General features: G+C 38.8%; 1 protein-coding gene across 6 annotated transcripts in view; it reads right to left on the reverse strand.

The window, feature by feature from the left end:
• MAST2 (microtubule associated serine/threonine kinase 2) overlaps positions 1 to 14,737 on the reverse strand; it is a 142,600-nt gene that overhangs the window by 29,562 nt on the left and 98,301 nt on the right. For 5 of the 6 annotated variants that reach the window (XM_033152253.1, XM_033152247.1, XM_033152250.1 and 2 more), the window contains 6 exons: positions 13,965 to 14,040; positions 10,389 to 10,409; positions 7,169 to 7,247; positions 5,727 to 5,881; positions 2,540 to 2,615; positions 1,017 to 1,226 (listed from right to left, as the gene is read on the reverse strand). In XM_033152253.1, the coding sequence (XP_033008144.1) occupies positions 1,017 to 1,226; positions 2,540 to 2,615; positions 5,727 to 5,881; positions 7,169 to 7,247; positions 10,389 to 10,409; positions 13,965 to 14,040 (617 nt within the window). The remainder of the gene's footprint in view (positions 1 to 1,016; positions 1,227 to 2,539; positions 2,616 to 5,726; positions 5,882 to 7,168; positions 7,248 to 10,388; positions 10,410 to 13,964; positions 14,041 to 14,737) is intronic. The other variant, XM_033152248.1, reaches the window with a different exon arrangement.

Consider the following 14,737-nt stretch of genomic DNA (forward strand, 5'->3'; position numbering starts at 1 on the left):
GGGAATCCTATGGACCCTCCGTTATCCTGCCCCTTTCAGGTACATTAACATTTATCCCAAATATATTTCTTCCCACTACCTAATCTTCATGCCTTCTTTTGTAGAGGTGGTGAGCTGAAGCCAATGGGGGGGGGGATGAACAAGTACAGTGGTGCCCCGCTAGACGAAAATAATTCGTTCTACGGGTGTCTTCGTAGAGCGAATTTTTCGTCTAGCGAAGCGCCAATGCAGAGCAGAGGTTTTCGCGCCGGAAAAAAAAATTGTTTCGTCTTGCGAGGCAGCCCCATTGACATTTTCGTCTTGCGGGGCAGCCTTCCGCTAGCGAATGCCGTTCATCTAGCGAGTTTTTTGTCTAGCGAGGCATTCGTCTAGCGGGGCACCACTGTACCAGTTCCCCCTGACAACTCAAATCTCATTGGCTCCCCCTGTAGAAGGACAGTTCAGAAACAAAGGGAGCTTAATAAATATAGATCTGGATAAATGTGGTAAACTCTACACATTTATTTATGGCACAACACCTCATTACATAATATTCACTGGGTGTCTTGTGATAAGTTAAAATATAAACAATTTAAATACAAAATAAAATAAAACCATAACATCAAAAGCTACTTAAATCTAACAGAAACTGAGTTTCACACATTAGGTATAAATAATCTCCCTCACTATTTGAATGAAGCAAATGTTTTCATCTCCATTTAGATGGGCTGTGGCTTGAATTAACTGGGATGGGGTGTTGCTCTGAAGCACCTACAGTGGAACCCCGGGTTACACACAAATCACGCTACTTCCAGGTTTTTTCTTTTTTGGGGGGTGTTTGTGTTACTCACGCCCGTGTTACGTAGCGCGATTCGGAACGGATCGCGTGCGTAACACGGGATACCACTGTATAGGGTGCATTCTGTGCCCCTGTGCTTTGTGGATGTAGCCTGCACTATGTGGAGGGTTGCCATGTGAATTATTTCAGGTTACAGCAAGGCAGGCTGAAGCTGATGCCCTGTGAATTAAATACTTACATCTTGCAGGAGCTTCTCAAGGTTTTCCTGCAACTCATAAAAGTACCGAGAAGTAATAAGTCCTTCACGTGATTTATCCAAGCAGTCTCTGGCCAATTCAATAACTTGATGGTGAATGAAACTTAGGACCCCATCTGCTAGCTGTAGCACGTTCTCTGGTGCGCTGGATGCAATAAACTCGGCCAGCCGTTCCTCCATCTGGGCTGTGGCCTAAACAACGTAGAAGAATAGTTACAGGCATTTTGCTACAAAAATATCTACATTTGAACTGAAGTAAACATATCAAATCTAACTAATGGGTTTTCTTTGAATGTTTAGGAATTTTGACTAGAGACTGAACAAGCTTTGTCCTCCATCACCACCATTCCTAATTTGAATGCTTAAGTGTCATGAAGTTGAAGCAATTTCTAGGTGAAAGGTGCACTAATTTAGAACACACACAAATAAATTTAAAGTAAACTAGAACACCCTAGGTGTAGAACAGGTTGAAATACACAGGTTAAACTACATATTAGGTGGAGGAGATGGAACGGACTCTTTCACAATGTGTAGTTTGGCCCTTTAGATGTTTTTACTTCAATATAACCATGCCCTGATTTCGATCAGAGCAGCAGCAGTGAAAGAAGGAAGTGGGATGTGGGGGGTTTTTTTTTTTGTAAAGAGGAAGTTTAACCTTCCCCATTTCTATCTCCCCAAAGTTGCTATTTGTCATGCAGTATAAAAACTATGGGAGGTATCCAACTAAGTTTTACACAGAGTAGACCCACTGAAAATAATGGATAACTTGGTCATGTTCATTAATTTCAACAAATCTACTCCAAGTAAAACTTAGTTGAATACCACTTTAAGTTCTAATTAATGAATGTCCTACAATGTGTGGTTGGCTCCACACATCCTTCATGGGAAGGATGATGTCCATAAAGCCACAAAATGGTAAGATCCTCCTGCAACTGGTTTCTCTTACACATTAACCTAGCTATGTATGTTTTTCCATACACACAAAATAGTCTACAAAGCAAACGGCAGAGCGTGTTTTGTAAGGAGTAAAATAATTTAACTACATTTAAAACAGCAAAACAATGCTAGAGCCTACAAATAATTATGCAACAATGCACCTAACAGTCTCTGCTGTGCCATATCTGTTGTTTCTTTCCAGTTCAACCATGGCACCAAAGATATGGCCCTTTCAGATGCAGACCATGATAGGAGCAAAACAAATGTTTTGCATCACAAAGTCATTAAAATTTCCCCACATATATGAGGGCAAGATGTCAGTGTTTTTGCTAGCTTTTTTACATAACATCTACAGTTTCAGTATAAGTGCAATATAAATGAGATTTCATTCAATATTGATTGTAAAAATGATGGGGGGTCTGTTTTTTAATTTTCAGTTTAAATAAACAGGGCCATTTTCCTTAAGAATTGGAAGACTGCAGAATGGCAAAATGCCTTTGTATCAGAAATCTGCTCTTAAATGCCTCAATAAATGAACTGAAAAATAAATAAATTAAAATGGTTCTTACCTTTGGAAATCTTTCTTTGTATACATGGTTCATCATTACTATTTCACTATCAAAGGACACTGGAGAACGGCCAGGACTAGGGGGAAAGTTAAGAATGTTAAAACGTGTTTGAAATGGTAGGTAGTGTGATTGTGCCATATGTGCAAACTACATTGATGTAATTACACATTAATGTGTGCACAAGCACATAAATGGTTAAGGTATATCCTTTATAAATGGTTAAGGTATATCCTTTATAAACAACAGCAATGCTGATATTGCTGAAGAAAGAATATGCCTACCCCTTAGTTAAGTATAGGTTGGAATATTATTAGGATTTTCTTTTGCAATCTCAATCATCTGTGTGAGGCCAACTATGCATAAACAAATAGTGTGTAATTGTGTGCATATTTACACTGAAAAATCACAAACAGTAAAGACTCAATTATTTAACCAGCTGGAGAAAGGAACATTGGTTTCTGAGCTATTAGAAAACACAGTTGTGAAAATATGTACTATGAAGTTAATTTGAGTTACTTTGAGTTCATTGTATAAAAGGAAGACTAAAGTTTCTAAACTGAAAGTGAATTTACATGCTTGCAACATACTGGGTTAGACCACTGGTCTGCTTAGCTCAGTACTGGCAGCACTGGCTGGCACTTCTCCCATGCCAGACTAAAGAAACCAGACATTGGCTTGTCATGCTGTCCAAACCCAGGCTTGTGGTTTGTTTTCCTTGACTATGGGCTGTAAGATATGAAGAAACCTTCGTTATCATTCATGGTTTGTTCAGATAGGGAAGAACAAACCATGAGCTCAGGTCCTGATTTTCAGGACAGATTTCACGTAACCTGTTTCCTCCTTAAATGAGGGTGGGGAAAGATTACTAATGAGGCATTTCACCCAATGTGATTTGAATTTTCTAGTAGTTTTGCATTGTCTCCAAAAAATAGTAGAGACAGGAGTCTGCTGCAAGGCCAAATGTGTTCAGTAACCACTAAGCATGATGGATGGATAGATAGATAGTTATTTATTTAATATACCACCTTTTTCTTCCAAAGAGCTCAAGTGGTGTAAATAGTTCTCCTCCCCATTTCATCCTCACAACAACCCTGTGTGGTAGGGTAGGCTAAGAGATGGTGACTGGCCCAAGGTCACCCAGTGAACTTCATGGCTGAGTGGGGATTGGAACCCTAATCTCCCAGGTCATAGTCCAACACTCTAACCATTATGCCACACTGGTTCTTAGATTAGAGATTAAAATATGTCATACCGGCATGTAAACCAGTTGTTACAGGAACAAAATTCTGTTGATCATCTTGAATATAATGTTTAGGAACCATAATATTGCTTGAAAGAATATATTTTAAATTCTAACAGGGTACACAAAGAGCATGATTTCCTTTCCTTTCATCATCATAGAACAGAAGCCAGCATGTAATGCTATGACTCATTCTATCGTTAAGTAGCCTTTAAGGGAAAATGAGGTAATGCAGATAGAAATTACACTTCATTCCTTGATTAACTATAGCAAATTAGACCCACATTTCCCCTTTTTTGGTTTTATATTTATAATATGTTGCCTTTTCCAGTGCTGCATAAATGTAAATAATAATTTAGTAAACTATAATGTTGACAAACACTTCATGTATAAAGCATAAAGACAAAGTATTAGCATAATTTATAAGATTTCAGCTAATGATTACATCTATCACGGGGAAGGCAATTTTTTAAATAAAAAGTACACATACTAAACTTCCACCAACTCTTCAGTTTATTCTCTGAGAGCAAGGTTGTAGGTTCGAGCCCCATGTTGGGCAAAAAGGCTCCTGCATTGCAGGGGGTTGGACAAGATGACCTTTGTGGTCCCTTCCAACTCTATAGTACAACCCTATGACTCTTATGACTACCCTGGATTAGAAGCATAATTTATACAATAATTATCACTACCAGCTGCTTTTAGAAAAAGTTATAACAACAAAAATAGCTTACATTTTATAAAAATACGAATAGATTAAATTTACAAATATTAATGTTTAACATGTTTTAGTACTGATTTATCAATCAAATATAGTACTCTACCTACAGATTGGACAATAGTCATAGGAACAGTGGAAGTGTTAAAGATGTAAATAAATAGATGGACAACAGAGCCTCTTCTCCAAAACATAGAACAGCTAAACATATTAGTAGCTATCCAGGCTAGCAATAAAACTGGCATTAGAAATAAAACTTGTCAAATCAAATGACTACTTGATTGTGGAAAGAGTGTGATGAAGCATATTGCATGATTGACTTTAGCCTGGGAAACTACGAAGAAGTGTCTCTTCTGTAAGGAGTGTCTGATCCAAAGGAGTGAGTGGTTCAGTGGCTTGGGGGACAGAAATTAAGATGCCAGGAAGAAGCTGAGTAGGTTGTTGGAGAAGCGTCCCACCTCTGTGGCACTGGACAGCCTTAGCCTAACAACACCTACTATGGAACCACTTCTCCCTCTTAGTGATGAGCCTTCCCCTTCTGGAGTGGCAACTGAGAGTAAGTCTGATGCTGAGCTGGTCTGGACCTCCACCTCCTTCTCCATGGACACAGACACCAGCGCAGATGCAAGCAAACCTCACAGAGCCAACTCATTCAAAGGAATGTCCGCTCTTGGGACTCCAGCTGTTTGATGCACTAATTGCTGTGGCTGCCCTGTTCTTCATTAGGAAGGTACAGAGGGTGTGTTACTTGTTGGATCAACATACTGGCTTGTGTTTATTACCTTATGTAGTGATCTCATTTGAGCATTAAAGCCTTTAGCATAACTACAGCTGCCAGTTAGAGCTTTTCCATCTGGCAGTGAGGGCCAAGACCAATATCACTGCAAGCAGGTTAACACAGGACATGCAGCACTACTCATCAGATTAGAAGAGTGGGAAAACAAGACATTTTCTTGACCTAGTACTGGGGCATAAGGGAACTTTTAAGTGAAGGGTACTGCATCCTAAAAATCATTAGTTTGTACCAGCAAAAATATGCAAAATGGCAACTGAGAGGTTTCAAGATTCTAATGTGGCTGTGCTGGGAAGCCATGCTGTGCTTGCTTTACACAAGGAGTTCCTTTAGCTGTTTTGGTGCTGCTGCAGTGGAGTGGTTATTCTTGAAAGTGTTAAGCAGACAACTAGGCAGGTGAACCAGATTGCTGATGCCAGAAGTAGAGTGTGAAGCTCACCTGAGGCTGCGAGATCGGGGGCGCATTGCTGGGGAATGCCGCCCTTCCTCATCAGTGATGCTCTCTGTGCTGAAGTGCTTTGTCAAGAAATGGAGTTCATCTGGTGTTGGCTGATAAGGCAGTTGGTGCAGCTTCTCCTGAGATGAACAGGATGACTAAGAACAAAGTATATACAAGGGAACACTTAATATGAGGCACAAGACTTAACATAGATGAATACACTTCACGAGTTATTTTGTTTCAAGAGGTAGAAGAAAATGCTTATGAATCTTCAAGCTGTCATTGGTGAATTCCTTTAGTGAAGAACTATTCCTGCAAGAATTAACCATTTTTTGTCACGTGCTTCATCAAACCACTTGCTGGCAACCCCTGCACTGAACAACTGAATGTAACAAGATTTATGTTTGTTCACCACCCTGAAATCATAATGGGATGAAGGGATGCATAAAAGTATAAATATTAAATTAACAGAGGTTTTCTATAAAAAGATGAGGCTATCCATAAAAGTGGGGAATTACTAATTTGCATTGCTCTTCTTTTGTGTGAGCATGCATTTTTTATGAATAATATTTTCAAAATGTGCTCTTAGTAGGTTATTACTGTCTCGCTTAAGACAAATTACATAAAAACAAGGTTTAGTGATACAGGGTGGAAATGTGGGATAGAGGGTGTGGCTGCATCTATGCTGTAACTGTCACAGGATTATTAGCTTTTAAGTAAAGGTGCAAGATGGCAGTACTTGCAATTAAAACATCTGTTAACTACTTTCAGCCTGAGGTACTAAGTGCCTCAGAAAACCCTGCATTATTGGAGGACTTGAAGACTTCAGAACAACGCTCTCAACTAATGGTATCTCTTTACCAAACTCCTAAGGGACAAGTCTAAACCAAATCTGGAGGTATTCAGGACAGAGTACAGTGGCAAATTTAAGCATCCACTTCACATTTGGCAATGGAAAAAATATTAACCTCTGTCAGACTGATTTCCATATACATGTGATTCTGTTGGACACAGCAAATAATAATAATGACAGCTCACTGGACTCTACAGTATCTTTTTAGGAATAACTTAACTAGCACTGGCAAGTGCTGGCACTGTAATGCCTTGCATGCAACGCTTTGTGACATGGTTAGGTTCAGTCCTAAAGTCATGGTCTTTCAGAGCTCATCAGCTGCATAAATATGGCTTAGGACACCTCCTTGAGATTTATAGGTGTTTAATCTTCCACTGAATTATGTACCCGTCCTTTGAAACCTGACAGAAGGAAATTTATTTGAAATACGAAGTCCCACTACAGAAGAGTTACAAAAACAGTGATTGTCAAATTGACAAGTTATAATGCATGTAGTAAAATAACAGGTAGAAATCACCATTAACTATTGGAAACAAGAAGAATTAGAAGTACTTTACTAATTTACTAACCATTGTGAAAATTTACTTACTGAAACTGTTGAACTGGGAGTGTTTGTTCCATATCCAGATGAGGGGAGGGAGGCCAGGGACCAACGACGCCCGTCTGTCCTAGAAAGAGATGCAAGCAACATTACTAAAACTTTGCACTGGTGTTTATAAGCAACAGATCTCTTCTGCTTTAGTAACCCATATGCCATAGGTGATTAACAATGTGTTTATTTATCCTACACAACCTCTTCATTTCTCCATGAAATTGTTTCAAGCTGGCATGAAGCTGTGACAGAAATGATTATGTAGCGGAGAATCCAGCTCACAAATGACCAGTTGTTGACCTATGGTATAAATGTCACTACCCACACCTAAACAAACCCAATGAAAATTGTTTAGAGTTCCTCTAATTACCTGAACCCATTTTTGACATACTCAGTGTCAGGTTATCATGGCATCCATGATAACATTCTGGATGCCCTAAAAACGATTTAGGGTTCTCAAAATTCACAACATTTCATTAACTTACAAAATCTGTGGTGAAAAAACATGGCCAGTTCATCTACTGTTCTGACTCAGTTTAATATTTTTGTATACTCAGCATTTATTGAAAATAAAATCCCCATTCCCCATAGGCAGATGTTGTATAAACAAACTGCTTTATAATCTGATTTAAATAAAGGTATGTTTTCACAATCTATATATAACTAAGGTGATTTTTTTTAAGACAAATGGCTTTCTAAGGCAACATTACATAGTTATTCCACAGGATACACAGGACATTTATCATACTTTTCAGATAATCCACAAATTTAACAGATGTAATATGGAGGGTTTTTCTTTTTCTATTTTGCAATTTGATACAATAAACACCCACTTTGTGCCCTTGAATAGACTTGGGCAATCTAACTCCAATCAGGTCTTCATGCCATACTGATCCTTGCCCATTGACATTGTAGACAATAGTGACTGTGGTACTCGTATGAGCTGAACATTATGCAGGACTCCACAATCTGCTATGTGAGCACAGGGCTCTTCCCACTGGTACTGGGAAACTGTAGTTTTGTTGGTACATATCCTGCTCTTCTATTTAGCACTACAGTGCCATGCAAAACCATGAGAGTCCTATATAGATATACAATGTTGAATAAAGCTCTTTACACTTACCCTCAACACCATTTTAACAGGCAAGCCATAGGTTTGGTTTGGTGCCTTAGCTCCAAGCTGATTATTGCTTTTTAATTTAATAATAATAAGAATAATTTTATTATTTATATTTCACCCATCTGGCTGGGTTTAAAAATGAATAAACACGGAATGTTAAAACAGATATCTATGTACATATGGATTCAGTTCTTGAGGAAAAGAGTAAGAGTCCAATGTCACAAAATATGAACACAAATAGTTAAATTGAAATGAGTGAGTGAAACACAGTTTTGTGATATTTAATGTGAAAGCTGTGACTGCTATCTTAGCTAGAAATAACAGGTCACATTTTTTTCTATAACACGCTGAGAGGGTTTAGACGAACAGTGCCCTGAACAGATCTTTTGCAAAGCTTTTGAATTACCGTACCTTTAGTCTGCTTGATGTTTCAAAATAAAATCAGGTCTAATTTGAGAAAGGTACAAGCATCTCATTTCACCTACCAGATTCAGGAAAACAACTGACATTTCTACCCTCAATATCTCTCTTACAATTAAAGAATGAAACAGCACAAGCATTTAATAAACAATGTCTTCATGCTTCATGCTTCATGCACAGGATCACAATGTTTTAAGCTTGCAGTTACTGAATCCATGCTATAATTACAACCCCATTCAAATGTCACTGGTATCTACATGTATATATGTCTATATATCTATTTCTATGTATCTAGATAGATATGTTTAGGATGACACTGTAAGATGCTGTTTAAAACAACAGCAGCATTTCATTTTGGAGGAAGGCTTCTTCATATGCCAAATGCAATGCACACTGATTTACCAGAACAACCGATCAGGGCTTTAAAAATTATTTAGAAAAAGTTGAGACGGCAACTGCATGCCTATTCTCTCTGAATGGTGAACTGAAAATTAATTCAACTTCTATGAAACAGTTGGTTACTCTTAGAATATATATTTTCCAAAGAAATACTGAGGCCCTTTCTAAAACAAGTAGAAATACAGATTCTCCTGTGGCTGTCATATTGAAGGTGCTTATAGCTGCTTCTGTTTTACAACTGTTTTACAACAGTAGGCTGTTCCCATATGGGCCAGCTTACCACATAAACTGGTCTCCACACTACCCCCCACCTCTGAAAAAAGTATTCCTGGAAGTAATGTGAAGACACCTATGCAGTACTGTATACTCAGTATATTTAACAAAAGGAAATGTATGATTTAGCTCATTGAGAGGGAGCAGCTGCCACTCATAAGTTTCAAGAAGCCTTCATATGACAAATGCATCATTAAAAGTGCCTACTAACAGCTATTAAAGATTTATAACCTTTTTTCTGTCCCCAAAGTCCTCTCTAGCTTAGCACTGCTACAAGGCACAATGCTCCAGTTTAGGCACAACAAGAAAACACCCCTGTGTCTTGCATAGGACGCCACACAAATGCAATACACATTATATTCTGGACTGATATTTAGATTATATCCTACTGAAATTCTCAGAGAACAAAAAGAGCTAGAAATAACTTTGCCATGCAGAAAGATCTATTTTGAAGTTCAAGTGAAACTGAGGGATTGTCAGATTAGTTATTTCATCATGTTCAGTTCTTTGAGAACAGAGCAACATGTTGGATGTAAATAATTGGGCATTGGATAGTATACAAAGATGTGTGGACATGTTTTCTGCAGCTCCAGTCCAGAATGCTGATCTGGAAAATAAGAACATTATTGGATGCAGCATAAAAAGCTGCACACCACTAAAACAAATTGCTAAAGACATGGGGTTCTTTAAATCCTGGTCACTACCTATCTTTTAAAAATAAGTTTAAAGCTATTTTATACTATCATGCAGCAGAACTAGACCAACTTCACTAAAATTGCAATTCTACACAGAGTTACATGGAAGTAAATTCTGCTCAACAGAACTTACTTCTGAGTAGATGTCTAGGATGACGCTTTAAGATAATGTTTAAAAAACACTTGCTGCTCATTTTAATTGACAAAGATAGCACCAGAATGCCTAAATGGGGTTATAGCAGCATATAAGCTCACTGGGACAGAAGCATGCAGAAGCATTCCATATAATATATATCTGATGTACCGTTACCTGTCTGCCCTGTGTCCATGGCTATATAAAAAAATAGTACCAGTAATAAAAACAGGGAGGAAATTGTAAACATAGTCTGCTTCTGAAAAAGTAATAAATTCTTGTTTTCATGCTTGCAAATCATCCTGGGAATTTTTATAGCTGGGGTGACATATTTGTTTATATTTGTAGATATAAATGAAACTGCATATGTGAATGTGGAAAAATTCTGTAGTTTGCAAAACATAATCCTTTCATTTACATTGCCATAATTCTAATATCACTAAAGCACTCTATTTTGAGAATGGTTTGTTTATCGGGTTTTAAAGGCACTCATTTTTTTATAGTAACAAAATAAACATTCACAAAATAAAACACTTGAGAATTATTACAAAACACAGCAAACCAGAGTGGCAGTATGAAACAAAATATCTAAGAACATTACCCTATATGAAAGGAATTCTAACCAAACATATTTGCTTAGTGAAGTAGCACACTGGTTGTCAAAGCATTCTTTTTCTTTGGTGATCACTCATAGCCTAAGATTGTCTTCCATGAACACGGTCTTAACAGTGAGTCCGTAAGTGACTGCGGAGGCCAATTCTGGATCCACACGTCCTTCCACACTGGGGACATAGGTTTCCGGGTGGGAATTGATCATGGTGAGGGTTTCCCAAATGTGCCTTCCTCTTAGCATGTTTCTCCCTTTCGTCCTGAGTTCGGGTGTCTTCAAAGTCCACAACACCTTTGGGGCTGTTCTCCAATTGGAGCACTCGCAGGCCAGTGCTTCCAAGTTGTTGGTGTTTATATTACCTTTTCGTAGATTTGCCTTCAGAGAGTCTTTAAACCTCTTTTGTTGACCACCAGCATTACGCTTTCCATTTTTAAGTTCGGAATAGAGTAGTTGCTTCAGAAGACGATAATCAGGCATCTGAACAGCATGACCAGTCCAATGAAGTTGATGCTGAAGAATCATTGCTTCGACAATGGTGATATTTGCTTCTTCCAGTAAACTGGTATTAGTTCGCCTGTCTTCCCAAGTGATATGTAAAAATTTTCAGAGACACCATTGATGGAATCTTTCAAGCAGTTGGAGATGGTGTTTACAAGTGGTCCATGTCATACAAGCATACTGTATGGTTGGTAGTACAATATCTTTGTAAACACGCATTTTGGTTCCCCTGTGAATGTCATGGTCCTCAAACACTCTGTACTTCAATCGGGAGAAATCTGCACTCGCAGAGATCAGGCGATACTGGATTTTGGCATCAATGGCAGCCCTTGTGGAAAGATAACTGCCCAGGTAGGAGAAGTGATCAACACTTTCCAACATTACACCATTGAGTTGGATTTGTGGCACTGCAGAGGGGTTGTTTTGTGCTTGTTGGTGCAGCACTTTAGTTTTTTGGATGTTGAGTGATAGGTCAAGCTTTTCATAAGCTTCTGCAAAGATATTTAGGATACTGAAGCTCTATGACGGAAATTATGCTAACCTCACTCTTTCCTTTCAGCCTACTCAGATTTAAGAGCTTTCCATCTGTTCGATATATGACTTCTACCCCGGTGGGGAGTTTCCTTTTGACAATGTGTAGGATCATGGCAATGAAAATAATTAATAGAGTTGGGGTGATAACACAACCCTGTTTAACACCTGACCCCATTGTGAATGGTTCACTTTGAGAGCCATTGTTATCTGTAATAGTTGCTGTCATATTATCATGGAGGAGCTGAAGGATGTTCACAAATTTATCAGGGCAGCCAATTTTCAGAAAGATGTGCCACAGGGCATTATGATTTACAGTGTCAAAGGGCTTAGTCAGGTCAATAAATGCCATATAAAGGGGTTGGTTTTGCTCTCTGCATTTTTCTTGAAGCTGTTGAGCAATGAAGATCATGTCCCCTGACTCAAGCAATTATTAAAATATTCAGGAGAGATGAAAAATGCCACCTAAAGAGGATAAAAGCACAGTCTCCAATCTGGCAAAGTTTTCCCTGCCTCCCAATTTCACTGAAGTGGCTTTGCCTCACTCTTTTGGATCATGGAAGTTGGGGGAAGGGTCTCATGTGCCATGATCCAGTGTAGGTTGCCTCATGTAGCATAGCTAATTTGTGAATGACATAGGACTGGCCTTTATGGTAGCTGGCCCTCCTCACACTATCTGTCTCCTGTGAGCACAGCAAGAGAGAAGGTGAATAACTAGTCACAGATCCTGTGATAATGCATTACTGTATTAGCAGCAGTTGAAACAGTAAGACCACTTGCAACTGAGGCAGACCCAGGCTTTAGGAACAGTTGTAAAGACACTGCAACATGGCTTAAGTGCCCAGAACAGTGTGTGCTGGCTGTAGGCTGGAGAGAGTTGGGAAAGCAATTGATGAAGCAAGGCACAGGCTCACGATTTGCATAATGTATTGCAGTATGAGCAAAGGGTAGCCTTAGGTGTTATTCAGTTATCCTTGAAAAAATACATTGCTGCACTGAGTAATGGATGGGAATTGGCATTGTTTGCTTCCCCCTTTTTCCTTGTACCCAGTGGGTTTTTTTTGGGGGGGGGGGGGCGAGCTGCTTCAAACATCCAAGCATATTATGGATAGCCTGGTGTTATTTTGGCCAGCCAGATATTTAAAAAGTCATTTCCGAAATAGATGATCAACAGATAAACACTTTCTTTCTAAATAGCCAGCTCACTCAGTCTTCCCTCTAATGAGAAGGAAGGCCTTGGTATCAGGAAGCTCGTAGACAGAATAGAAAGATAAAGGCAAGCAAAAGAAACCAGACGTTCCAGTGCAATGAACCATTGGGAAAGGATACCCCACACCCCAAAAGTTAATACCAAACAACTATAAAAAAAATCTTGCTAACCAAATCTATGCCCTGAAAAGACAAACAGGCAAGCAAACAGTGTCATCCAATAATGCAAAAGCTACAATGGGAGTACCTGAGCCACATACAGAAGCTGCACCTTACCCACAAAAATGGGCTGTCAGAGGTAGGTTTTGATTCTCTGACTCTTTTGCCAATCAGCGTTCGTCTGTAACTAACAAGGGCTGACTGGGCAGGGTTCCATGCTGGTAGCCTTTAAAGCACTTTATTCCAAACAAGCATTCCCCATATGGTCTGTGAACAGAATTGGCAAAGGCCATTTTCATCTGTCCCAATCTGGAAACGGCATGAGTGGAAATGTGATCATAACTTTCACTTCCCCTTCTCTCCTACTCTAACACTGCAGAACACAACGCATACCAACTCCACAACTCTTTGCATCTCCTGCCACATATGTTCAAATGTAGCCACAGGAATCCACAGGAATCCACTTTCTCAAATATAAGCACAATAATAAACATTTGCCTAGGCCAGGCACTCTTCATGTTTGTACTTTTTCTTTTCATTTTTTCCCCTTTTGCTTGCTTTTTTGCAATGTCCCACATTCTGAATGAGAAGCCAACAAAAATTTTTTTTTTAAGTATTCTTGAGAATTGAATTAAGTGGGTCAGTCAAGAACACAACACCATATTACTTTAAGCAACAAGCAAAAAAGAATTGCCTCACGAGGCTTTTACATGCTAATCAGAACTAAAATGTGAATGCATACATACCTACGGGCAGGAACGAAGGAAAAGTGAGAGGGTGCATTTGGGGAGAAATTTCTGGGACTGTCCAACGGACTTCCACCTGTTCAGAAAATTACAAAATGTTGACATTTGCTTTGCATTCAAAACTATTTCTGTTATTGTAATTTGATGAGTGCCTCAATGCTGTACAAGTCACTGAGATTTCTATGTTCAGATGACGGTAACCAATTTTTACTATCTATTTTTACTCTACATCAGTTTAAAGGTGCTGATCTTTCATTGTTTCTATAGGAGCAAATGTAAAGTTGTCTGAATATGGAAACTGATGGGATAATTATATGGGAATTAGCATTAAAATAACCAGGATACCTGATTAGAGTAACATATGATTACCTACTTTTGCAGTGTTCGAATACATTCAAGATGTGGCAGCATTCAGTAGAAGATTGACATTTTAAGCAATAGATGTAGCCTGACCCAACAAATGAGATTAGTAAAATGTTTATAAACTGGTGGTGTTAAAAAATGCAGCACAGCACATAATCTGCTAAATAGCACACTCTGACTTCTCAATAACAGTTTGGTAGGGGTTTCTGTGGCATATCCACCCCACCCCACCCCGATTCTGGAATTTTAATTAGATCCCGGGTGAGATATTTCCCAGCTCAAGATGAAAAACAATTAGCAGCCCTATTCTACTTGTCAAAGTGAAAATACTGAAAACAGAAGGGAGAGGGGGAATGTAGAAACTGTAGTTCAGTTCACTATGTAGTATTATTTCTTGTAATATTCTATGG

This window comes from Lacerta agilis, chromosome 6 (genome assembly GCF_009819535.1).
Source record: "Lacerta agilis isolate rLacAgi1 chromosome 6, rLacAgi1.pri, whole genome shotgun sequence".
Taxonomy (NCBI): Eukaryota; Metazoa; Chordata; class Lepidosauria; order Squamata; family Lacertidae; genus Lacerta; species Lacerta agilis.